The 25,082-nt window shown below is 52.2% G+C and overlaps 8 protein-coding genes across 8 annotated transcripts; 3 read left to right on the top strand and 5 right to left on the bottom strand.

Annotated features, from left to right (window-relative positions):
• Positions 1 to 195: 195 nt before the first annotated feature.
• LRP88_00385 (uncharacterized protein) lies at positions 196 to 2,289 on the bottom strand (the record flags this gene model as incomplete). The annotated part of the gene is made up of 1 exon (XM_083237099.1): positions 196 to 2,289. The coding sequence occupies one exon, from the start codon at positions 2,287 to 2,289 to the stop codon at positions 196 to 198; it is 2,094 nt and encodes a 697-aa protein (XP_083106990.1).
• A 6,060-nt stretch (positions 2,290 to 8,349) lies between these two features.
• LRP88_00386 (secretory lipase-domain-containing protein) lies at positions 8,350 to 9,690 on the top strand (the record flags this gene model as incomplete). The annotated part of the gene is made up of 1 exon (XM_083237100.1): positions 8,350 to 9,690. One exon carries the CDS (start codon positions 8,350 to 8,352, stop codon positions 9,688 to 9,690), a length of 1,341 nt encoding a protein of 446 aa, XP_083106991.1.
• A 187-nt stretch (positions 9,691 to 9,877) lies between these two features.
• Positions 9,878 to 12,374, bottom strand: LRP88_00387 (uncharacterized protein; the record flags this gene model as incomplete). Its single annotated transcript, XM_083237101.1, has 5 exons — positions 9,878 to 10,134; positions 10,187 to 10,643; positions 10,696 to 10,857; positions 10,914 to 11,336; positions 12,087 to 12,374. The coding sequence occupies 5 exons, from the start codon at positions 12,372 to 12,374 to the stop codon at positions 9,878 to 9,880; spliced, it is 1,587 nt and encodes a 528-aa protein (XP_083106992.1).
• Positions 12,375 to 13,964: 1,590 nt separating this feature from the next.
• Positions 13,965 to 15,218, bottom strand: LRP88_00388 (uncharacterized protein; the record flags this gene model as incomplete). Its single annotated transcript, XM_083237102.1, has 2 exons — positions 13,965 to 15,037; positions 15,089 to 15,218. The coding sequence occupies 2 exons, from the start codon at positions 15,216 to 15,218 to the stop codon at positions 13,965 to 13,967; spliced, it is 1,203 nt and encodes a 400-aa protein (XP_083106993.1).
• A 1,513-nt stretch (positions 15,219 to 16,731) lies between these two features.
• LRP88_00389 (major facilitator superfamily domain-containing protein) lies at positions 16,732 to 18,503 on the top strand (the record flags this gene model as incomplete). The annotated part of the gene is made up of 7 exons (XM_083237103.1): positions 16,732 to 16,900; positions 16,956 to 17,000; positions 17,060 to 17,122; positions 17,269 to 17,333; positions 17,511 to 17,558; positions 17,609 to 17,860; positions 17,916 to 18,503. The coding sequence occupies 7 exons, from the start codon at positions 16,732 to 16,734 to the stop codon at positions 18,501 to 18,503; spliced, it is 1,230 nt and encodes a 409-aa protein (XP_083106994.1).
• Positions 18,504 to 18,580: 77 nt separating this feature from the next.
• Positions 18,581 to 20,271, bottom strand: LRP88_00390 (transcription factor domain-containing protein; the record flags this gene model as incomplete). The annotated part of the gene is made up of 3 exons (XM_083237104.1): positions 18,581 to 19,260; positions 19,339 to 19,803; positions 19,866 to 20,271. 3 exons carry the CDS (start codon positions 20,269 to 20,271, stop codon positions 18,581 to 18,583), a joined length of 1,551 nt encoding a protein of 516 aa, XP_083106995.1.
• Positions 20,272 to 21,270: 999 nt separating this feature from the next.
• Positions 21,271 to 22,866, top strand: LRP88_00391 (uncharacterized protein; the record flags this gene model as incomplete). The annotated part of the gene is made up of 2 exons (XM_083237105.1): positions 21,271 to 21,432; positions 21,490 to 22,866. 2 exons carry the CDS (start codon positions 21,271 to 21,273, stop codon positions 22,864 to 22,866), a joined length of 1,539 nt encoding a protein of 512 aa, XP_083106996.1.
• A 462-nt stretch (positions 22,867 to 23,328) lies between these two features.
• On the bottom strand, positions 23,329 to 24,859 carry LRP88_00392 (MFS transporter; the record flags this gene model as incomplete). The annotated part of the gene is made up of 2 exons (XM_083237106.1): positions 23,329 to 24,233; positions 24,286 to 24,859. 2 exons carry the CDS (start codon positions 24,857 to 24,859, stop codon positions 23,329 to 23,331), a joined length of 1,479 nt encoding a protein of 492 aa, XP_083106997.1.
• Between the last annotated feature and the right edge of the window lie 223 nt (positions 24,860 to 25,082).

The following is a 25,082-nucleotide window of genomic DNA, read 5'->3' on the forward strand; positions in this document are numbered from 1 at the left end:
GTAAATTAGCAAGTAAATATAGCTCTTAGTAGTGAGTGTGGACTATGTACTGTGAGTCGAAGAAACCATCACGTTCCCTCTCAGTAACTCAACCAAGACAAGAAGTGAAGGTGACATTAACATGAAACACGACATTTTAATGAATGTGGGCCATCAAAATCCCAAATCAGGAGTCGCTCTCGTAAAGGAGATCTCTTAAGAAGGGTTGGCGACGCAGCCCTTGTTCTGGTTCTTCCAGGTGAAGCCAGGGTCGCAAGAGCAGACCTTGTTAGCCCACTTCTGGCCGCGCTTGAGGCAGACGCAGCGAGCCTGCTTGTTGTCGTACTGGGCGTCATCGCCGCAGTCGGGGACACACTTGGAGCCGTTCCACTTCTGCTCATCGGGCTTGGGGCAAGCACAAGCGCCGTTGTTGAACTGCATGCCCTTCTTGCGGCAGATGCAGGCGCGGGACTTCTTGTTCCAGTCGGCATCGTTGCCGCAGGGCTCGTGGCAGACACCGTCACCCTCCTCGTAGACATCGGTGGACTTCTCGCAAGCGCAGCTGGCGCTGGTGGAGCCGCTGGCAGGAGTGTACTTGTAGGCCTTGACGTTGCAGATGCAGGCAGACTTGGCGCTGTTCCACTTGGCGTCGGTGGTACCGCAGTCAGAGACACAGCCGAATCGGGAGAGACCAGTGTAGCCAGCCTTGCAGCCGCAGCCGGTGGCGGCATCCTTGAACTCAGTGTTGGGCTTGTCGCAGATGCAACCGTCGAAGGTAGGGTTCAGCTTGGCGGAGCCGCAGTCGTAGACGCAGGCGGGCTGCTTGGCGGGCTTGGTGGTGGGCTTGTAGTTGGTGTCACAGTCGCACTCAACGCCGCCAGTCTTGAGGTGGGCGTGGCTGGGGCACTGGCAGGCGCTTCCGTCGGTCTTCAGAGTAGCAATACCAACGCAGACAGGAACACACTTGTCAGAGTTGGCGCCGGTGCCAGGAACGAAGGGAGGGGTGCACTCGCAGTCGACCTGGTTGGCCTTGAGCTGGAAGTGAGCCTTGGTGCATTCGCAGCCAGACTTGTCGGCCTTGGCAGTAGCAGTACCGCAGTCAGGGACGCAAGAGCCAGCATCAGCACCAGTACCGGGCTTGAAGAGAGACTTGCACTCGCACTCCTGCTCGCTGGAGGTGAGCTGAGCGTTGGTGTCAGTACACTTGCAGCCAGTGAGGTCATCCTTGGCGACAGCGCCGTTGGAGCAGTCGGGGACGCAGATACCGGCCTGGCTGCCGCTACCGAGGGAGTACTTGGTGTTGCAGGCACACTCGCGGTCGTCGTTGACAAGGTGGGCGTTGACATCGTCACACTTGCAGCCAGTGTGGTCGTCCAGGGGAGTAGCACCGTTGGAGCATCGAGGGACACACTTGTCAGCGTCGTTGCCAGTGCCGGGGATGTAGTCATCGACACACTCGCACTCTCGGCCGTTGGCAGTAAGCTGGAAGTGCTCGGCTGTGCACTGGCAGCCGGTGTGGTCGTCCAGGGGAGTAGCACCGTTGAAGCACTTGGGGACACACTTGTCAGCGTCGTTGCCAGTGCCGGGGATGTAGTCATCCTCGCACTCGCACTCTCGGCCGTTGGCAGTAAGCTTGAAGTGCTCGGCTGTGCACTGGCAGTCGTGGGTATCGGTGGGGGTAGCGCCGTTGATGCACTTGGGAACACACTTTCCGGCGTCGGAACCCTCACCAGGGATGTAGTCGGGGTCACACTCGCACTCCTTCTGGTTGGCCTTCAGGACAAAGTGGTCGGCAAGACACTCGCAAGCAGTCGAATCGCCGTTGGGAGTAGCACCGTTGGAGCAGTCGCGGACACAGCCAGTAGCGGGAGCAGGCGCAGCGATGAAGTGTTCATCGCAGGAGCAGTCGGTGCCGCTGATCCAGTTGTTGTGAGGGCCGGGGCAGATATCGGTACACTTGGTGCCGTCGTCGGTCTGGCTATCCTGCTCACACTTGCAGTCGCTGCCAGTGAACTTGAGGTAGTTCTTGTTGCAAACGCACTGGTTCTTGAAGTTGACGTGGGCGCTAGCAGGGCAGTCGGCGATACAGAGGAGGCCGGACACCTTGTAGCCAGGGTCACAGCCGCAGTCGCCGTTGTTGTCCATCTTGAAGAAGACGGACTTGCAGTAACACTTGCTGCCAACCTTGAAGGTGTTCTTGCCGCAGGTGACACGAGCCTCGAGAGAGGAGGTGTCGCGCTCGCTGAGGGACGAGGCGGCCACAGACCCGAGGGTCAGGAGCAGGTTGAGGGAGAAAGCCTTGAACAACATGGTGAATGTTCAGGAGGGAGAGTCGGGGGGAGCAAACAAAGAATTGGCAAGGGCAGATGCCTTGTGAGACCAGAGAAGAGCTGCTGGTGTCTGTTAACCAATGATTGAATTGAAGCTTGTTGCCTGAAGAGTTGAGATGAGTGCGAAGGAGACGGGCTTCTTATACAAGTTTAAAGCTGTTTGCATCGTGGTGGATTCTCCATCTAGTTGATAGCCATCTACGCCCCTTTCCCGCCCAAAGGGTGAAAATCATGAGGCGGCAATTGCTTCCGACGATCTAGACCCCGAGTGATGCAACTAGTTGGGCGGGGATTGCTTCTCTCTGTGCCCGAGACTAGACCGTCCTGGAAGCGCCAGCTCATGGTGATCCAGCCCGCTGGCTGCAGAGAGCTCTGCGGTGACGCCTAGTCAGTGTCGCTCGCAGCTCACTGAGCTCGAGAAAGGTTAGCAGAAGCCTCACCGGCGGACATGAGCTGGATTTGGAAACCGTTCCCAAATAATCCAGCCTCTTTCGATAGCTTGGCGTTAGCCTCAGCGATAGTGACCGAAGCCTAGAACCTCCTGGTGGCCCGAAGCGCCGGGACGTTGTGAGGGAGGCTAATAAGGTTGGCAACGTCTAGCTAGCGGAAGCTAGAGAGCAAAAAGAAACAATAAGGTGGAAGGGCGCCACAAACACCCTTGGTGCTGTACCAATCTCGTAGAGGCCGATCTGATTCGTCAGGGCAATGCCGCGTGAATTTCAAGTTTGCTTCTTTCGTGTCATGCGGAAGTCGGCCAGAGTGAAGCTGAAATTTAGGTCTGGAAGAGAGCAAACCATGTCTGCACGCCAGTAAACGCTATTGAAATCTAAGTCTGACCGCAGTTGATTGTTTACTTTGCCAATCTACAGAGTCCACGGACACGGCTCTATCGGGCTCGATTAAGGATGAGACAAAACTGTCATGACCCATGAGGATGGGGAGAGACATCTCAGTCGGATGGGGACGGCACAGGCCCTCAGAGGTCCCTGATGATGCGTCGATTGGCTCAGAGCAATGGCACCAGCCTACATACACCTACATCATGCTGGGGACGATCCGGAACATCACCGCCAAGAGACTGGCCCTATGTTGGCTCTTGCTTGTCCTCCCCGGTCAAATGCCGGCTTCCCGAATCAAGGGTCTGGTCCAGGAGAGTCCGTAGCTCATCCCCATATATCAGCTCGCCACGAACGAGATCTCAACCAACACTTTCCCCATTCAGTGACCCCGGGGCCACCGATGACCGTCGGCTGCAGGAGCTCGGTCCCAGGGCGAGGCCCAAGCAAGGGTGATCATGCCAATAGCTTCATGGAGCACTAGCGTCGACGGGGTATGCATCAATCGAGGAAGACAGACCCAAGCTTCTGGTCGAGAGGGGCTGGGGCTTCGGAGATTCAGGGTCGTGCTCAGCCCTGGATGCTACAGCAGAATCTCACCAGCAGCTGGTGGTCGAGATCTCTTGCTTGGCGGAGAGGCCTCTGGACTGAAGATCTTTTGCCCCCTATCCACTGTGTCTCCTTTTCCTCTCCCAAGATCCCTCTCATTTTATTCCCTTCAAAACAAACGCCCGATGGTCCGACGGCTGCAGATCGTGACACCAAGTGCTTCTCCAACTGGCCAAGCCCTCAGCCCAACAAGTCTGGGCATGCACGGCATTGGCTAAATCGAGCGTGATGCTTGGCTGGCCGGGGTGCTTGTTCCGCGGTTTTGGAAAAGGAGGTACAGCCCCCCACAAACAGCTAGCCGCATCAGGGACGAGGCGTCGACACTGGCCAGGCACGTGGCGTCTCTGGTCAGGGCTGAATGATCCCAGCGTTACCATTCCCGCCCGAGAGCCGAGCCTTGGCTGTCATTTCTATGCATATTATGCATGTTGGCCTTATTCATCAGTCTATCGAGGCCACACACGCCACACCACGCCATGTCACTGGATCGTCTCGATAGCTTCGGAATCTGCTGGGACCTTTGCGATGCCCCTGCTAGCCTCGCCTGCTATCGCTGCCGATTGGTCATCCCGCACTCACGCCGACTGTCTAACCACTTGCCAGCGAATCCAGACTGGTGGCCGCCACGGCCGAGGTCCCTCGCCTTGACGTGAAAGTCGCGAGAACTGCTCTGGTGGCTCGAGTAGCTAGGCAATAGCGTGCTCCGGCCTGTCGCTCCAACCATACGTCTCTGGACATGAGGGACCGAGGACCCGCTATGAGCCCAAGGCGCTCACGCTTGCTACGTATGTCAGACAATGTGCTGGCGCTGGTTGTGTAGCGGTCCCGATGGCTCCAATAGCTCCCCGGTAGCTTCTGTCGGTCTGGACGTTGATCGACTCATCGTCACCCGACGAGTTCGCCGAGGAGGCCGTTCGCGAGTGATGGGTACAGTTGGAGGGCTACGCTTGCAAACCGCTAAACAATATCCGAACTGTGGCTTCTCAGACACCAGGGGAGAACTTCTCTAGCTGCTAGACATCTCCGGAGCGGGTCAAACACATGGTTTCAAGGTAACCCGCCACTCCCACTTCTTCTCCTGTTTGACATTGTCTCTGACCGTTGGTGGCCTTATCCTCAGCGGCTCGTGGAGTAGAAAAGAATCAATAGTGGCTTCAGATCAGTACCGGCTTTTGCACAACTCAGGGGCAAGCGGGGTTGTAAGTAGGAAAAGGAACAAAATGCCAAGAGTAATGCCCCCTTATTCAGCCTCGGGGACCTAACGGCCAATCCATTTTTCTGGTTTCCGCCTTGTGATTGGATGCTATGTTTTCGGCCCCTACCGCAAAGCCACAAACGGATCTTCTCCTCCACCTTTCGGCAGGGGTAAATTACAGTGTTCCTATGGCGTCTGGCCTTGACTCGCCGGTCTTACCCGCAAGTAAACGGGGCTGAACTCGCCCACGGAGCCGGCTAGGCAGCGACCATTGGTTAGTTAGTTCCAATACTGTTTTCTTCTTTTTGCAGCGTAGAATGAGTGGCGCCTTCTGACCGGAGCCGACAGCCTGCGGATAGCCTCTGTGAGATTATCTCGTAGTCAACAGGAGACTGTGATGGAAGTTGGCCGATCAGTTTGGGCAGAAGATTGCATCAAGGTTGCTGGTTCTTCTGTTTAAGCAGTGTCCGGTTCATGGACCGTCTTGCTTTGCCCTGTGGCTGATATGTGTGTACGGGTATGTCACTGCGCCAAAGATCGGCGGCTCTACACGATCGCTCTACTGCTAGTGAGAGCCCATGAGACGGTGAGGGACGATCGTGACGAGATTCTAGACGATCCTTTTCAGTGTTCTAGAGCCATCTGTCCGTGTATTGTTGTACGATCGAGAACCATCAACCAAGTCCGGCGAGATCGAAGGGCCTGGCCAGCTGAGAGGATGCCAACAATGAATTTTGTTGTGGCGCGGCTGATCTTCATCCGGTCCCGTTTCCTCGGCACATGATCTTGAGTGCCTGCAAGGTGTCAATGGCAATTGTGTAGTTACAGCTGGGTTGTTGATCTGAATGAGTGTCGCGAATGTTGATGTAAGTGCCATGTACGTCAAGCATGAGGTTGAAATGCGTGCCCTTGGATGACACTGTATGACACGGTGGAGGATCAGAGGGGACAATGATGGGAAAGCTGGCTCTGTCAGCCGGTAGTAGAATCTTTGGTAAATGCCGCAAAGTGTCGGCAGCCCGAGGGTAGCTTTGGTTGTTCCGAGAGATCCGTCGCTGTAGGGTAATGTGTCACAACTGGGTGAGATGGGCAAATGATGCTTCAATGAGTGACTGAGGAGTTGTTATTGGAAATTGGCATTTCTGCCTTCTGTAACATCATTTGTTTTCGGTTTCTTAGCTCTTCAAGTCTTGGTCTTGATGATTCGGTGTGACTGTCGTGTAAATTTCAGCGCTGTAGAAACGCATTCTGTGTTGGTCATAATGGAGAACTGGATAGCTTTTAGCACACATTCAACACTTGACAAGCATTAAAAGAAAAAGTATCACAAGGAGCCAAAGTCGCGGGAGATCTACACGCAATACTCATTACATTTCAAAAACTTAAAGCTGGAGTGTTTACCATTAATTGTCTCTGCTGCTGGGCTTATGGACAGCGACTCGCTGATGGATGGAGCACAGCACGTGACAACACCATCACCACCAAGGGCGAGGCGGGGAGATTTGGGTGATACGCAATCAACGAATTATCTCTCTGATCCGGGCTGCCATATCGCCTTCTTGAACGACAATAATAACGGCTGGCCTATGATGTGGTGATGCAGCATATTGTCTTGGCTGTGTTGGTTGGCTAGGTCGACTAACCAAGCTCGCCATCGCCATGTTACCTTTCGTGACTGACAGCTAGTGCTAGGTAGGTATATGGCGCAATCGATGGCATCCCGTCATGTTAAAACCCGGCATCTTCCTCTTATCTGCATTGTTTTATGCTTCTACCTTTGATCTGTGTTCATCAGTGCTGATCGCATGAAGTGAACAAAGACGCCGAATACGCGCTCGACGCGTCAATCTCGCGATCCTCAACACCAAGCCCAGCCACCCATTTATCGATAAGATGCGATACTCCATAAATGCGCATGCCACCTGACGGACGAGCGGGCTCGAGCCACCGATAAGCCTTACTGGGCACCTGTTACACGGACTTCAGCCGCCAAGAAAGCATCATTTGATCGACAAACGATAGATGCCCAGCATCGTCGTACCCCGCGACAAGCAAGACATTGCCACCGCGTTTGTGCGACCACTCGGCACCGCCTCCAAAGAGGCATGTTTTGTACCCCGGAGATTCTTGCGCATGGCTATGGCAATAGATTGGATCGAGCACCAGGAATGGGCTTGATGTATATGCCCTCGTCCACCCAACCTCATATTCAGCATCGACATTGCGCGACGACACCATGTGTTTGACAGCCTCGCGATCGCTTCGATCGAAGATAATATTCCCAAATTCGACTCCCCGACCGACACGAAACGCGTTCCCTGCCTACGTCTTCACTCCATCGCGTCGCGCTCCCGTTGCCGATGCCATGGCCCCGGACTTCGACGGGCGCACATTCGGAAACGATCGACGGGTATACACAGTCCACGACCAAGTTGGGTGTCTCGATTCTGCCGACCTTGAACTGGATCGCGAGACATCTCGGGCCATGCGAAAATATGCCCTGGTGGTTGCAGTGTCTGACTGCACTAGTGTCTGTCTTTGACAAACTGGTTCCTTCTCTGGCATTATCCCGGGAGCCTTCAATTCCGTCGGTATAGTCGATGTACCCTGTTCCACGCATGGCTCTGACGCGAGGCCGAAGCTTAGGTTTCGCCCTGGTGATACGCATAGCCTGATGAGAGACAATAAGCTCGCGTAGAAGCTCTGATGTCTTGTCCAGCTCCAACCTCGTGGACTTGTCCATACACAAGCTTGAATCTCATGTCCCGTTTGAGAAATGTCTGAGGTGAGCCTGGCATTGCATATTTAGACATCAGGCGAGATCTTGTCCTACGGATGATGCCAATTTGGACTGCCCCCAACCTCTTGTCCAGCCTGGTTCTGGGGTAAGCAGACGAGATTCGTCTCATTCGCCGCCCCGGGCCTCAGCATAGACAGCTTGGCAGCTTGGCAGCTAAGCCTTCCGTCTGTAAGCGACCGTTCAAGTACCGTGTGAAATACCGTCATGATCGTCCCGTGTCGGGATGAGTGGAACATTGAATCCTGAGCCCCATCTGATGCTCCATATCAGGCCCATGATCGACGCTGATCTCATCAACTCCCCAATTAGCTTGTTCGTGATTCGTCGCACCCTCGCCAAGATGGCTAGCCCCAGAGGCTAACGCCGTTATATCGTCATTCCCATAATGTCCGTAGGACAAACAACATCGCGGCTATGCGAACTGTGCTCGCCGCAGCTGCAGCTTTGGCTGACATGCTTCTCGGACTCGGATCACTCGGCTCAGCCATGCTTCGCTCGCGTCATTGAGGTCTTGTATTGTAGTTGACCTGATGAACAAAATCCTGCCATTGCCAATCTGATGTTGCTGTTTCTCAGGTCAATTGTAGAGTCTTATGCGACATGGCTCTTCTCCATCGTGTCTTGGCCCTCGTGAGCCTTTGGTTGAGCGTTGCCTCTGCCACCCAAGCTTCCCATTTCCACAAAAGATCCTCCGCCGGTCCCCTCCCACCGAGTCAGGATCCATGGTATACTGCACCAGACGGGTTCGAGAATGCTGAGCCTGGCGCTGTCCTGCGTCTTCGACCTGCGCCCGGCAACTTGACCAATGTTACTGGCAACAGTTCGGCCGTGTACAACATTCTTTACCGGACGACTGATAGCCGGTATAAGCCCACGTGGGCCGTCACCACCCTGTTTGTGCCAGAGTTAGGACCCAATAGCACTGCAGCACGCAACTTTAACCAGGCTGCTCTCCTGTCTTACCAGGTGCCATACGACTCTGCCGACGTTGACGCCAGCCCTAGCTACACTCTGTATGATGCCGATGCCAGCGTTCCTTTTGGTACAGTCTTGGGGCTGGGGCTTTTCATCTCTGTACCAGACTATGAAGGCCCATTGGCGTCATTCACTGCTGGTGTCATATCTGGACACGCAACCATTGACTCGGTTCGTGCTGTGCTCTCCCTCGGCCTGGGTCTGAACACCACCTCGCCTCGTGTCGCTCTCTGGGGATACTCTGGAGGTGCCCTTGCTAGTGAGTGGGCGTCTGAGTTGGCAGTTCAATACGCTCCAGACCTGTCAGAGACCATCGTCGGCGCTGCCTTGGGAGGCCTGACTCCCAACTTGACCAGCGTTCTCGAGTCCATCACCGGCCAAGACGGCGCTGGATTGGCCCCAAGCGCTATCCTCGGCCTGACCAGCCAATACCCCGAGGTACAGAAATATTTGATCTCCAAGCTCAAGACTGAGGGACCGTACAACAAGACCGGGTTCCTGGCTGCCTTGGGTTTTACTTCACCCGAGGCTGGTGTCGCATATGCCGGAGTTGATATCGGCGACTTCTTCAAAGACGGTCTCGATACCTTCCGAGACCCCAAGCTTCAAAGAATCATCAATCGCGATGGCATCATGGGCTATCACGGCGTGCCTCAATGGCCCATCTTCGCCTACAAGGCCATCAACGATGAGATCAGCAAGGTCGCCGACACGGATGCCCTCATCGAGAGATACTGCCAGGTCGGTGCCAACATCTTGTACCAGCGGAACTCGGTTGGCACGCACTCGGAGGAGTTTGTGTACGGTCTCTCTGCCGTTTTTGAGTGGCTGGGAGCTGTTCTGACGGGTACATATGCCGAGGTGTATGAGACTGAGGGTTGTACCATTCAGAACGTCACGAGGAATGATACCTCCAGCCCGTTGAAGCGACGCGATGTGCCGAATGGCGTCTTTAATTTGTGGTAAGCTGCGTTGCCTTTTGACGATGACCTTTGCGAGAAAGAAGGGGGGCGACGGAGGTTGTAATACACAGTTATGTTGCGTCTATTGTTTAGATTCGGGAAGCATAGCTATATAAAATCCGAAAGTTCTCAAATAATCATTGATGAAGCCTCCCTCCTCATTTCATTGTAACAAGGCTCTTGTTCGCTCTCTATATCGTGTACCGAAAGTTGGTGTTTTCGATATCTGTCAAGTCCTCCTCCTCGACAACCAGCCCAGTCTCAGCTACGTCTCTGGGTTTCCCAAACTTTCGGTCTCTCCTCTTGTTCTCAAATATGCAAAATGCACCATAAGAGATACCGCAAACCGCCACAGCAGCAAACGAGCATACAAGGGCGACGATGCCTGTCCGATAACGAGGGGCCTCTGTTTCGAGGAAGAACTGCGGACCAACAATGTTTCCAAGAGCTTCTCATGCGTTAGTGAGAGAAATCAAGCTGAGGAGTGGAGGTGTACGAACCATACCAAACTGCTATGGAAGTAGACACGAAACTCTTCTTGGTTGTCCCGGATGTGTTGGAAGTCTGTAGGCTCACGGCTAGAATAAAGGGAGGATTGTAGAAACCCATGAGATAAACGCCTGCTAGGCTGGCATTTCGGTATAGCTCTGCGTCGAGGACGTGTACCATGATGGCGCCTACCATAGCGAGGCATGCTGAAAGAACCCAGAATAGGCATCGAAGATTTAGTACATAAAAAGTGATTGCCGAGAACCCTGCTTGAGCCACCATGGCAATAGCTGCCTGGGGCGTTGCGAGCAACGCTGTTCGGCTTTGTGAGAAGCCGTAGCCAGATATGATGAGAGGATTGAAGTTTGTGATGCTGGCGTTTGTAACTGAGAATGCGAAGACGCCGAGAGATGATATGATCCATTTGGGGTCAAGGATGGCTTCTTTAATCTGTGAAAATTTGAAGTTCTGAGTGCTCCCAGTCAGAGATTGAGAATGAATAGAAATGCTCTATACTGACTTTGCTCCGTACTACACCTGTTTGGTTGTCTGCGACACGTTGGACTGCGATAACCTTCTCCTCAGCCTTCAAGAACCAGGCATTTGCTGGAGTGTCAGGGAGTAAGACCAGGGTCACGATGCCCATGGCGACAGTGACGACCCCATAAATGATGAATATGTACTGAGAATCCAAGTTAGCTTCCTGAGTGATGACAAAGGCGAAAATGAAAAAAGAACCTTCCAAGTTGCCAACGGGCCCTCAATCTTGCCAATGGCATACGCCAAGATACCACCGAACACGCCGGCAAGGGTATTACACCAGATGGCGGTCCTCAAAGGCTGCTCCTCTCGCCGATACCACATCGAGTTGAGAAGCATCATGCATGGCAGCAAACAAGCTTCGAAGGCTCCCAAGAAGAACCGAATGGTGGCCACGCCGGCAAAGTTGTGGCAGACAGCCACGAGGCACAGAGTAGCCCCCCACGCTGTTAGACACCCGCCGATGTACTTTCCGATTGGCACCCGTGTGATAAGCCACAGGTTGGGGAACTCGGCAAAGAGGTAGCCGAAGTAAAAGATGCTACCGAGCCAGCTGTACTCTTGGCCGACGAGATGCGTGTCCTCCTTGAGGCCCCATAGAGCCGCGAAAGACAAGGCATTCTACTTGTTTTCGTTAGCGATCGAGGATCTGAGAGAATAAAGTAAGAGCCCTTGCCTTGTCCAGGAAACCCAATGTCATAGCAATCGTCAGGAGCGGTAAGACGACAGCATCAGTCTTTAACAGCACGCGACGGCGTTCGTGCGCCGATGGTACTGGCCGTGCTGGCTGTACTGGATGCACCAACTCATTCTGCTGCTTCATCTGGCCTTCCATACTTCATCTGGAGCAGTGACCCTACCAAACCGAGCCTTAGAGAAATGGAGAGCTGGATATTGTGCCAAATGTCGAACAGTGAGGGGAATGTATGTTCCAAGTACGCCGTAAAACACATGCTCCTCTTGAACCTCAACATCATATACTTACCCAGATCAAGCACGCCAACATCAGCAAATCTTGTCAAGCGATAACCTCGAAAGGTCAAGTCATTGATCATAATAATAAATGCTATTCGCCGAAGAGGGGCCTGAAATGGAGCTTTCCCGGCGAAGGCGGAAGTTTAGCGACAGCCTCCCATGTAATGTATTCGACCAAGAAAATGGCTGCCCTCCTCTGAACGTTGGCTTCTATAAAGGCGTCATATTGGTCATTTATGGGGCCTGCAGAAGTGTTTCACGTCAAATTCTCGATAGTGTCAATTACTTGTTACTTTGTCTATCCAGATGCTCAAGGAGGAACCCATTTTGGCCGACGAGATCCTCTTTCTCGATTACATACGTAGTTACCCCGGAATAATAGGCGTGTCCACTGACCTGAACCACGACGCCCTTAATGTTCTGCCCCATAACCTCAGTTTCTACCAGACGCATGGTTTTCCCGACGAACCCGTATTCGCTGCCGTGCCTGTTGGTCAAGACGGAGTGATATGTCCACGACTCTCCAACCTTGAGCTCTCCCTTGGCATACTTGAGGGCATTTCGTGCAGCTACAACGCTTCCGGTGGGTGATCTGTCCAGATGTTGATCGCCAAAGAAATACATGCCTGTTTCGGCCCCATTCGTCCCTTCTGCTGGAGACCCTGTGTTCTTGTCCTCGATCATGACCCCGTAAACGCAAGTATCGCTCTGATTTGGTAGCATCAAGTGTGACTTGGCAAGCTCTGAGTTGTTCAGTGCTGCCTTTAGCTGGCGTGTTGCGAAATCGAGGCAACTGATGTCGATGACCTCCCCAAAGGGCGGGAACCCTAATTCGCCTATGTCAACATGACAGCTCACGGCGCTCGCGCAGGCTAGTGAAAGGGGGACACTCAGGCGGTCTGCAAGTTCTGGCCACCGATAAGGTTCCGGGATATCGACCGAAAGGTCAGTCGCCAGCGAGAAAACCGGGATAGAGACGAAGCTCACGGGGCGAGTTGGATCTGATCGAGCGCCATCTTGGATTGTCGGCACGTCGCTCTCCACAAGCCCTCCCGGAGTATGCAGGACTAGTCGCACACTTCTCGTTTCGGCGTTATATACGAGGCCATGCCTCCTTGGGAAATGCACTGTGTCTTGAAGATCGATAAGGAGCCGACAAACGGCTATCGTGGCATGTCCACACATGTTGCTATATCCTTCGCCATGGAGATAGAGAACTCCCATGTGGGCCTCGCCTGATCTTGTATGTTCAGTTTCTGGTCAAAGTACGGCCCCATACATGCCCGAATGTCCTCGAGGTTCTTGCAACAAGCGTGTACGTATGTAATTATGATGTAGCTTTGCCTGTGTTCGCTGCTCAAGCAACGTGCCTGAGATGTTTGGGTAGCCGCTCAAGATAATTCTGGTCGGCATTCCCACGGTGTGCATGTCCACACAAGAGAGTGGCTCATGATTCGAGCTGTAGAGTAAGGCAGGAAGTGACATGCTGAGTTCTCAAGAATACCCTGGCGAACGAATCGTCCGAATAGTGTAAAGGACGATAATAAAGAGGAAGATTGGTGAGCACAACAACTCTCGGCCAACTGGACCTTTTGCGTTATTTAGTAGTCCTCCGCTTAGTCACTAATGAGTTGTGGAACTCCTTGCCCATGGCCGCCCGGTTCAGCTAAAGAGCATTGGGGTCGATTTAGTCATTTCCTGCCCGGAACAGCGCAGAATGGTCTATGGCGATGCTCAAGCAACTTTGTAGGCATGAAACTCCGCCTTTGCGACATTTGAACCTGCTCTGACGTGATTTGGCTTACCGGGTGTTCTGAATAACGTGAGGAGATTTTGGGTTACGCCCTGGCAGATGCGAGAACTGAAAGACAATTGCGTTGCGGGCCTGAGAAACCCATGAATATTAGAGAGTATTGAGTTCCAATGTAGGGGGATTGTAGTATTAGTCTGTGAGGCTCGGGGTCGCTTCATTGTAAGGTGGTGGCATCACCGACCAGGTTCACGTTGATCATCTAGGTCTATTTCTATGGTACCTCTGTGGAGGGTGACTGATCCGTTGATGAACTGAGATTGCACTATCATCTCGACATGAGAGCATTGTTATAATTGGCGAAGCAACTCTCTTGCTAGACCGTGATAGAATAGCACAAACTGGAAGTACATGGTGCCAACTTATTCATAGCAATCGCAACAACACTCCACAAGCCCCTGACACTCTTGCTGGCCCAGAATTATGCGACAAAAACCCATACAACCTGACTCCCTCACGTCCTTTCAGCGCGACGTTCGATCTGAGAAACTCGAGGTGCTTCGTCGGTTGTCCTGTTGCTCTAATTGTCCAAATGCGGCGAGTGCAAGCTGCGAAAGATGAGTGATCGAGTCAAACAAGCCTCGTGTCTGATGAGCCATCGGGTCGCTGCCGGTGATCTCTCTAGCTGGTCCGAACTGAATCAGAGTTCTCAGGGCATTGAGACGTGCTTCCAGTCCTGGTGACCCGACATTGCCAGTACTATCCGCACTCTGACGTCCCCTGTGCCCCCCAGAAAAGTTCATCAAGGGAGACTCCACTCTTCCGAGGGAGATGTCAGGAACTCCAAGAGGTGTCATGATTGATGTACCTTGAGTTGCACGTCGGCCAGCCTCTGGTGTGGCTGTAGAGCTTTCACTTGAGTCACGAGGGAGGCGGCGGACTCTCCTCCTGGAGTTAGCCTCATGCTCATCTTGCTCTTCTGTATCATCCCTCTGGCTGAATGTTCGAGGTCGTAGAACGCGCTGCCCGCTGCGTGCAACATTGCCATCAACACTGCCGTTGGGATCACTTCTCGTCTCATTTCTCTCGGGTGTGGTTCTGTTGGTTTGGTGGTGAGAGGAAGTAGGGGTGGAGACACTGGCACTGGATCGCGGATGATGCTGATCCAAGTACTGTATTGCTCTGTCGACGTCGACTTCGAAGACCGCGTAAGGCGACTGGGTTTGGCGGCCATGACGGCGAATGGATTGTTCCGTGATAGCAGGGAGAACGAGGTTGGTATCGATGTGCTCATTGGCAGTAAGCCACGCGTTGAGTTTCTTGACGAGGCGAAGACTCAACGGTACCGTTTGGCCGAGGTAGAGGAAGAGAAGCCACGGTTCTTGAACTCTTGTCCCCAGCCCAAATCGAACAGAGAGTGTGAGGAGACGGCCAGTAAGCTGGGACTTTGTGGCAGCGCGAGCCCAATCGTCTGAGTGGATGGCATGAAGAATGACCTTGAGAGAGGTCAGGGGGATCTGCTGTCTGATAAAGATTGGCCAGTCGAGTAGGCTGACGTCGTCTGAGGCACGGCCATTTGCTTCCTCATCTCTCTGAACTTGGATGGCGACCGCCCACTAGGCGTCACGCAGGCGGTTCCAAGTGTCGCGAATGACTTGCTCGGGGCAGTTGGCGTTGGGTGAAGCTTCGTCCTGCTCGTTCGAGTCGCTGGCGTTTGAGGATCTCAGGCAGTTGAGAAGCTCCAATATACCTGCATCTTGGAGAATTCGAGAGGACATGGTGGGATCTTTCGGCGAAGTAGCGACAGTAGAGCGGATGGAAGGGCAGGTGATCGCGGCGAAGGTATCGGGAATGTCGCTGCGAGGAAGAGGTCTAGTCGTATAGGATAGACTCTTGGCGTATCGAGCACAGCGTCAGGCGAGCTCCAAGGACGGCCCTTCTCACCAACTGGAGATGATGAAGATGGAAGAATTGGAGTGCAATGAAATGGAAGGAGTCGAGGTATGCAAGAGATCAGGGGCGTGCGTCACGTGCACTGTCTGGAAACCGAGAGGAAGGAGCTTTCGTCGACCGTGATGGGCTTGACAGGGCTTTGCGGGCGGGGAGAAGAGGACAAAGAAAAGGAATTCAGGGGAAAAAAAATGAATATGGAATCAATTAAAAGTCTTTGCGGTATGTCAGAAATTGGGAAAATGCGATGGGCTACTCTGTGTGTTGAGATGGTTGTCTTGGTGGTGAAAGGGAAACTTGGAGAACCAGCAAAGAAGTCCGGCTGAAACTTGTCATTATCGACGCAAGAGTGAGACTGGAAATGAATTAAACTCATTAACAATTATAATATTATAGCGAGTGATAATGTTGAAACTGCCAAGTTGGGTGACAGCATCACAAGGCTCGAGTGTAAAGGGTCACTGTGCATCTCTTGAATCGCAACGTTGATCAAGAGGCTATTGGAGACATGCTTGAAGACATGAATATAAATTAGGTATAGAAAACGTGCGTTTAAAGTGGGACTTGATCGAAAATGACGGCGTGGTCATTGTTTGCCTTGTCCTGGATAACAACCAAGCCCGTCGACCATGATCCATCCTATCTCATGCTGCAGCATCTTGACCATGACTGACATGCGAGTGCCTTTGATGGACGGCGCAAGACGAATCCACACTGAGAGGCTTACCTCACACACCATTTCAACCTCGCTATTCCTCGGGTGCAACTCCTCCACGGCTCTCCTCACGCCAATTGGCTGTATCAAGAGCACGACACGGGCCCATCGTATGGCGACATCAAAGCCCTGATACCACACCAAAAGCCACCCCCAGAACCCCGGGTTCAAGTGCCGAAATCACGATATTTGTCAATCCTGATTGGCTACGATTGTGATCTCTCTCTCCGCGGAGACGTCATGGGGATCTCCTGGGAGCACTTCATCGCCATCATATCCACATTTGGATGCTTGCTGTCTGACCTATCCCTCCCTCCGCATATAACTCATTGAGATGCAGATCTTGGTAGAGATACTCTATAGTGCAGCCACTAAACATAGAATATTAGGTAGAGGTACTTGGTGGGAGACGAGAATGGAAAGGTCATCAACTTCTGCTGTAACCCTCGAGTCGTTGCAAGATGCTACCTCGAAAACACACGAACAAGGATATCATGATGCAATAAAACTCACTAGACACACAATTGGCTACTGTCAGAATGTTTTTAAAAAGCAGATGATACGCACTTTTTGGTCGGACAAATGTTCAACCTTCACTGCCCAGTCTTTGTCTGATCTCGGCAAAAATGGCTTCTGATCTTAAGACAGAATCGCCTCCTGATCTTAGCGATGAGGCTGGCACCATCGACACTGAACCTCCCGTAAACGAAAAGTCGCTTCTGCGGAAACTAGACGCCAAGTTACTTCCAGCCGTTGGGGTCCTGTATCTGTTATCGTTCCTAGATCGCAGCAATGGTAAGGCTTGGACTGGTTTTCGACCACGACAAGTAGATACTGACGTCGTGAACAGTCGGAAACGCCCGGATCGAGGGAATGGTCGATGACCTCAATATGAGTACGGGGGCTGTAATCTCCTTGTGGATTAAAACTCATGCTAACCTGTGTGGTAATTAGCTGGAAATCAGTACTTGACTGGTCTCACTCTGTACTTTGTGGGCTATGTACTTTTCGAGGTCTGTTGCCCTTAACCTGCGCCATTTCTTTGCTAATCCCTTAAAAGATTCCTTGTAATATTATTCTAAAGCGCACTACTCCAAGGCTTTGGCTTCCAACCCTTACGATTGCCTGGGGCATTGTAGCTACGTTACTCGGCATCGTTCAAGACCTCAAGGGCTTCCTCATCGCCAGATTCTTTCTTGGTGTTACTGAGAGCGGTTTGTTTCCAGGAGTGGTGTTCTACTTCTCCATGTGGTACAAGAGACGAGAGAGGCAGTATCGCATTTCGCTGTTTTTCTGTGCAGCATCCCTTGCCGGTGCCTTTGGTGGTATCCTCGCATATGTGAGACCTCTTTACCCCATTGCGAAGGCATTCATCCAGCTAACAGAAGTTTAGGGTATCGGCAAGATGGGAGGTGTCGTTTGGGAGAATGGGTGGCGCTGGATCTTCATTCTGGTAAGAGCAGCGGTACCATATCTCTGGATCAAACTGACGTTCAACAGGAGGGAATAGCTACCGTTGTGGTGGCCGTGGCGGCATATTGGTTCATCGAGAACTACCCTGATACTTCAAACTTTCTCACCAAGGCTGAACGGACCTTCATCCATGAGCGCTTGGCAGCGGACAGTGATGCTATTCGACAGGAACAGTTCAGCTGGGTAGCGGTCCGTGAGGCGTTGAGGGATCCCAGTTGCTGGCTCTATGGCCTAGGCTTCCACACAATGAGTCTGCCTCTGTATACTCTATCCTTGTTTCTGGTTAGTCTCTATCGATGCGATTCTATGAATCCTGATGCTCACATTGCCAATCTAGCCCACCATCATTAAGGATCTTGGATACAAAGCAGCAGTCGCACAGCTCTTGACTATTCCACCGTATGCCCTTGCATTTCTCACGACGCTGGGTGTTGCTATCGTCTCTGAGAAGCTAGGCCAACGTGCTCTGTTCATTGCTGGGTCATCAGTTGTTGCTGCCATCGGGTACATAATCCTCCTCGCCAACACTAATCCCACAGCTCGACCAGGAGTCTCGTACCTGGGAACCTTCTTTGCTGCCGCTGGTATATATCCCGCTACCGCCCTGGTGCTTTCTTGGCCCGCAATCAACGTGTCGGGACAGACAAAGAGAGCCATCGCGAACGCAATGCAAATCAGCATCGGGAATCTTGGAGCCGTGTTGGGAACACAACTGTACCGAGCCAACGATGGTCCTCGATTCATCGTTGGACACTCTATGGCTTTGGGTTATCTGGTAGCAAACGTCATCGTTGTGACTTTTCTGGGTTGGAGGTTGAAGAAGCAGAATGAAAGCCGTGCCGCGGTGGCGGAGGAGATCAAGCACGTTGGTGAGGTAGAAGACTGGAAGGGTGACTCAGATGTTAGATGGAGGTTCGAGTATTGATTTACCAAGAGAGGTCTCCATGATTATTCTATTATGCTTAGTATCTCAACTCGTACTCAAGACACGGTGCTCGGCTCCTAAACCAGAATAAAGGCAACTTCTGGGTCCTTCAAAATCTGCAACCAATTGTGCTGTGCTCCATCCTCTCTCCTCCTTTCCCATATTACCTGCAGCGTCTCAATGGAAGTATATACAAATCCCCAGGGAAGGCAGTCGGCGAGTCTTTTCATCCTTGACATACTCCAGGCCTGCCTCTCTGGGTCTCGGGCTTGGGCTCCGGCAATAAAAGTTGGCCACGGTGATGTCTTGAAACTTGGATCCCCGTGAGGTATCGACAACAACTGGAGGAAGAGGTCTTGCTCCAAGGTTTGCTCAGTGCCTGGAGGTAGGTGGTTCCTGATCGAGGGAACCGCGTATAGGATGTACAAGCAACATGCCAACTGGTGTGCACGCCCGGCATGTGTGCGGCTCTGAATCTCAGTGACTTGGCGACCATGTGGCACATTTTTGATGTCGCGAGCCCAGGCATCCAGATCATACGACATGGCACTATTCATGTGCTCCATCCCTTCTTCAGTTATCCTCGCAATGGAAACGTCGTCATCACTCGGTTCGTTTGAGAGTCGTGCCACGGCCAATAATATCTGCAGGATCTCAGCGGGGCAGCAAATGTAGCTGTTGTTGGAAGCAAAGCGGATGACTGATGGAGCTTGCGCAGTGTAAAAGTAAGATGAAGAGGCCAATAAGCCGTTGACGACTGTCGATGCAAAGATATAGCTTCTTGAAGAAGGTCAGCCTCGAGTTAGTGTACTGGTGGGTTTGACCTACATGTAACAGTCGGCTATGATGAAGTCTCTGAGCATCTTATTCGAATAACCCCCTGGTTGAAGATGTCTGAGCACATTGCCACTACCTTCAAGGTGAGCTCTCCAGCCATGCTTGCCAGACTCGATGAGTTCCAGGGCGATAAAGAAATGGGCCGCCGCCAGAAGAATGTCGCTCTTAAGGGGGCTAGCTTCCTCAATCGCCAGACGAAGTGCTTCGAGCCCTCTCTGCTTAGCGACCAAGGCATCTGCTGCCGCACGTCGGGAAGCTGCCAATGCCTGGTGAGTTGAGGACTGTGACCAGTTGAGTTGATTATGGGCTCGAGGCTTTAAGAAATTAGACATGTGAGTTGCCGAGGCAGCTATAACGATGTGTCTCAGGAGTGGATGTGTTCCGCTTAGAGGGACCAACTCGTGGAAGGGATTTAGGCCTGGGAGGTCTATAGCCACGAGATCCGGACAGAGTCGATTTGTGACTTGCGATGTTAGCCTAGACTCAACCCTAATAGCATGCGTCGTGTCATAAAGGGGAACTAACAATATGATAGATACTGGCGTTCCACAGAGTGGACATCTTGGAACATAGGGTCAACCAAAGCCCAGGGAATCGTTTGGTTGCTGGGACTTGAAAATGCCAAAGCTTGAGTGCGACTATGGCATAGCCTCGTGTTTGCAGAGACGATCGCGTCTCTGGTCGCCGTGCTTTTATACTTGATTGCAGACCCCTCTGCAACCCATGTCGAGTCGTTCAACACAGGCAATTTGTTACCGGCCAGCTTGCCTCGACTGGCCACTGCACCCGCCCATCTATACAGCTTCCCATAGCCGAGACATTCCTTGCCAGTAGTGGTGCACTTGCGACAGGCCGGAACTGATCGATCGCATCGTAACCTACTGTAACGGCAGTTGTGGCAAGCTTTGCTGGAAGGGCGCTGAGGGTCCATAAGAGGTGGCCCAGAGCGAGCGACGAGGTCAAATTTGACTAAGTCGATGCGCGACTAGAGCGGCCTTATCTCTAGAGATATGCAACCGACAATTGACATGGTATAGCAGTTGCTGGTCAGCAAACGGGGCGGTAAGGGCCCTTGACGCAGAAGAGATAATTGGGTTGAAACTACGACCGAAAACCCAAGTGCCTCGGCAATTCACAAAGGTGCACCAGTTGGTCGACCCGGTAACTGAAATGCCCATGGAGTTGTAATTATACGAGCGTCTAGGGGTCGGCTGTCCAGCGGAATCCTTGGTGGGAGCTAACCGAACACCGAACATCTCGGAGGGTGCAACCGACTGTGACAACTGGATGAACTCGGCATATTTAAATGATAGAGATCCGGTTCTTCAACATACAATTTAAAGTGCAGAGTACTTTGCTGCCAACGAGACAAGCCACCTCCTTCAACCCATCCTTCACATCAGCTCTGGATGACAAATGATCCAGTCGTCGATACGGAGCTGTGGAGACACTAGTCTGAATCAGGAAGATATAACCCCATGTCCTGCAGAGGCAAAAATACCCCACGCAACCTTGTTGAGTTGCCATGCGGACACTGTCGCGAGCGGTTGGCACCATCGTTCACCGCAGTGTATTCAAGCCAATCGTAAGAGGCCATTGATTGGGAATCTTATCTCGTGCCCAGATCGTGTGGTAGTGGCAGCCCAATCTCAGAGCTTGCAGTTGTGGGTGGAGCAAAGGGACATTTTGCCAAAATGAACTCTCATGATGTCAGAGTTTGCGGAATAAGAACCAAGGGTCACCCTGGCCCAATTCTTGATCCTTTTTTGTCCTCCTGACAGGCCTTTCTTCAACCTGGGTGCTAAGCAACACTACGCCGGCCCAGCATGTTCGACATTGATCGACAATAAGCAGCTCGACTTTGACCTTTTCTCTTTGACCATCTTTTACTTGCTGCCTACCGCGCCTCTTCCGTGACCCAATCTCCAACATGACTCACGGACAAGTCGTAATCGAAAGCGAGGATCCTGAATCCGCAACCAATACCATCATCGATGTTGAAAAGCTGGGCCGACAGCGGCCAGCGGCCTTTGCCACGCTATGGGCGGAGTTGGGCTTCATATTCTCGCTCCTGGGCTCAATGGCAATGGCTGTAAGTTCCTTGTTTCCTTGATTCTTTATTACTTTGCATGTACTAACTGGAAAATAGGAATTCTTCGTCTCAGGATTTCACATCATCCTCCCACCTCTAGCCATTGAGCTTGAAATCCCCGAAGCATCTCGAACGTGGCCATCGAGCGTATTCTCTCTCGTTACCGGCGCATTTCTGCTACCACTGGGCCGGCTGAGTGATATGCATGGCGCATACATCATTTTCAACAGCGGGCTTGCATGGATGTCGGTCTGGTGTCTGGTCGCCGGCTTCAGTCACAACTATATCATGCTCATTATCTGCCGTGCTTTGCAGGGAATTGGAGCAGCGGCCTTTCTACCTGCCGGTATTACGCTACTTGGCAAGACATACCGACCAGGGCCGCGAAAGAATTTCGTTTTTGCCATATATGGTGCTTTTGCACCACTTGGGTTCTTCATTGGCATCCTCATAGGAGGTATCTCGGGCGAACTTTTGTCCTGGAAATGGTACTTTTGGATTGGTGCAATCATCCTTGTTGTCATATTCGCCGCTGGATTCTTCTCCATCCCGAATGACTTCACCAAACAACCCCCTGACGGCCTCAGCATGGACTGGTGGGGGGTGGCAACCATCGTCCCGGGCCTTATCCTTCTGGTATACGCCATCACCGATAGCTCGCAGGCACCCAAGGGCTGGGCAAGTCCTCAAATTATTGCCACTATTATCGTTGGCGTAGTGATTCTCGCTGCGGCTGCATACCTCGAAGGTTGGGTTGTCCCAAACCCCCTTGTCCCAGCTGACCTCTTCTCGCCGCCATACATGACAACCCTTGTCGTGGCCCTTTTCTTTGCCTATGGTAGCTTTGGCGTTTTCCTACTATACAGTAGCTTCTACATTGAGCTTGTCCTCGAGATATCTCCTCTGCTGACGGCTCTATGGTACGTTCCTCTGATAGTTGGTGGCCTTCTCCTTGCTACAGTGGGAGGCCTAGTTCTCCATCGACTTCCCGGCCGTATCCTACTGATAGTCTCTGGGGTGGGTTATGTTGTCTCCTGCCTCCTTTTCGCTCTCATGCCAGAAAACCCGAACTACTGGGCTTGGGTTCTGCCGGCTATGGTTGCATCCACAGTTGGCATCGACATTACATTTACCGTCAGTAACGTTTTTATCACGACAAATCTACCCGCGCGGCGCCAAGGACTGGCGGGAGCGCTAATCAACAGCACGCTGTTTCTGGGAATCAGCTTCTTTCTTGGGTTTGCCGATGTGGCCGTGGGACAGATGTCACGCCCTACTCTACGGGAGAGTTACCAAGTCGGATTATGGTTTGGTGTTGGCATATCAGGAGTGGCGCTGTTGATGTTGTCATTTATAAATGTTGGAAGGGCTAAGAGTGACTTGACCATTGAAGAACGAGAGCGGGTGGAAGCGGCGAGGGGTAGAGGTGAATAATCGGCAGAAGACGATGAAACATGGCTTGGAATATCAGGGCGTCAGGAACAGTTTGGCGCGAAAAGCCAAGACCTTTGATTCACCACTCATAGACAGACAATCTCCAAGAGAAACTTATTTCAGCAAGGCGGACATTCAATATCTAGTGAACTGGTCTGCTCCGGGCTGCATAGACAGAAGCTAATCCCCAATGGTGAGATAAAAACTCGAGTAAATGACGATTAACAACGACCCTCTTGATTATCCAGAGCTGCAGATCGGGGCCCCATTTCGCAAGAGCTGCAAAAATGACTTGACATTTTTACCTGGCTAACACTGATATTTCTGTGTTCTGTAGTATCCCCTGAGACTAAGAGCAAGTAAACGTATCTTGACACAATGCCGAGATCCAAGTTGAGAAGTAGGGAACTGCAATATTCCCACATTCTTGTACAAGGATTCATTGACGTCAAATGATGGCGTCTAGAAGCTCGATGTTGCCCTTGCCCGTAACCTCGCCCCATACCTCCACATGAGAAGTGGTGCTGGAATTCCAAAGAAGAGTCTTGCGAAAGCCATAGTGTTGTTTCCCCATCCGTAACCCAGAACCGAGTACATCTTTGGGGTAAACAGGGGGAACAAGAATGCAGTCAAGCTTCTGAGGAACTGTGTTGCCGCCATGGCACTGGATGTATGATCCGGATAAGCATCGATCGTGTATGCATGCATGGGCATGCCTGCAATCTGCATGCCAAAGGTTGTGAAAAACATGCCAACATCGACCCAAGCCCAGTGAACCTTGTACTGAGCACACCACCCATAGATAATGAAGCCAAAGGGGGCTAGAATAGCACCAGGCAGTATGAGGGGGATGCGGTGTTCAGGAACAGGCTGTCCATCGGCACGGCGTTCCATTCTGCGGAACGAATAGTCCATCAAAGGCCCAGCAAGCTGAGACCCAGCGAGTTCTCCAAGCATGCAAGAAATGTAGTGGAGGCCACTGATCTCCACGGACTGATGGTAATGATGGATCCAAAGGTCAGCGAAACTCGCAAGAACAATGTACAGAAGCCCATAGCTGATGGCGGAGATGATGGATGATACTTGGATGATTGGATGGAAGGCAAGAAGCCGCAGCGGGCGGCTCAAAGCTTGACCAAGAATAATGGCGAGATTCGATTGGCTTCGGTGCCGCTCTTCTTGTGTGTAGTATGGGGCACCCGTTTCTTTGCGCAACTTCTTGGCTCGTTTTTTAAGAATTGCTGGGGCAAACGTCTCGCGGAAGCTGGTCAGTGAGACGACAACCATGGCAAATTGGAAGATGGATGTTGACCAGAACATCCATCTCCAAGAGACGCGATATGTCATGAAGCCACCAACGATTGGGCCTGTGAGTAGAATTAGATATGGCTTGGCGGACACGCAGTTCAGGACATTTACCTACTGCGGCTCCCAGCAGAGGAACCAGAAGAAACCACCCAAGAGACCTCCCACGCTCCTCTGGGCGCCATATATCACCCAGGACTCCACCTCCAAGTGCGTATATAGCGCTGGCTCCGAAGCCGGCTAAGAACCGGGCAGCAATGAGCAGCTCTTTGGAGCTTGCAAAGCCACAAGCGATGTTCCAAACCAAGAACCATATGTTGGACGCGTGCAAGATCACCTGGCGGCCGTAGACTTCGGACAATGGTCCGATCACAAGCGGGCCGAAAGCAGTTGCCAGCAAGTAGATGCTCAAAGCCATCATAGCCTCAGTCGAGTTCATCTCCAAATCGACTGCAATCAAGGACAGTGCAGGGGCCATGACAGTTGACACGAGGATTCGATTGAAGCCAGTTACCGAGAGGACATTGGTTACAGTCCACTTGCGTCTTTCTGGCCAGTTCTTGGGGTTCTCGCTATCCTGATCATCGAAAGCAACGAGATATGGATCTGGTTGAACGGGGGACATGGCAGTCAGTTCAGTCCCGGCTGGGACCTGGTTGTTCGAGGCGTTCTTTGTTCTGGTAGTCATCTTGGAGTTGAAGAAAGAGAAAAAGAAGAGGACGAGATGATGATCCAGAACCCCACAATAAATAGGCATCAGCAACGCAGCATTCAGGCTGATTCATGGAGTGTAGATCTCGCGGAGCTAATGCGGAGATATCGGCAGCGAACGGAATTATTGCGGTCACGGCCCCTGACCAGGTGAGCTCAACATAGGTTAAGCGAGCAGGATGCGATAAGACAAGGTATTA

Source organism: Fusarium phalaenopsidis, assembly GCF_050370095.1.
Source record: "Fusarium phalaenopsidis strain FUZ10S chromosome Unknown contig_32276, whole genome shotgun sequence".
NCBI lineage: Eukaryota > Fungi > Ascomycota > Sordariomycetes > Hypocreales > Nectriaceae > Fusarium > Fusarium phalaenopsidis.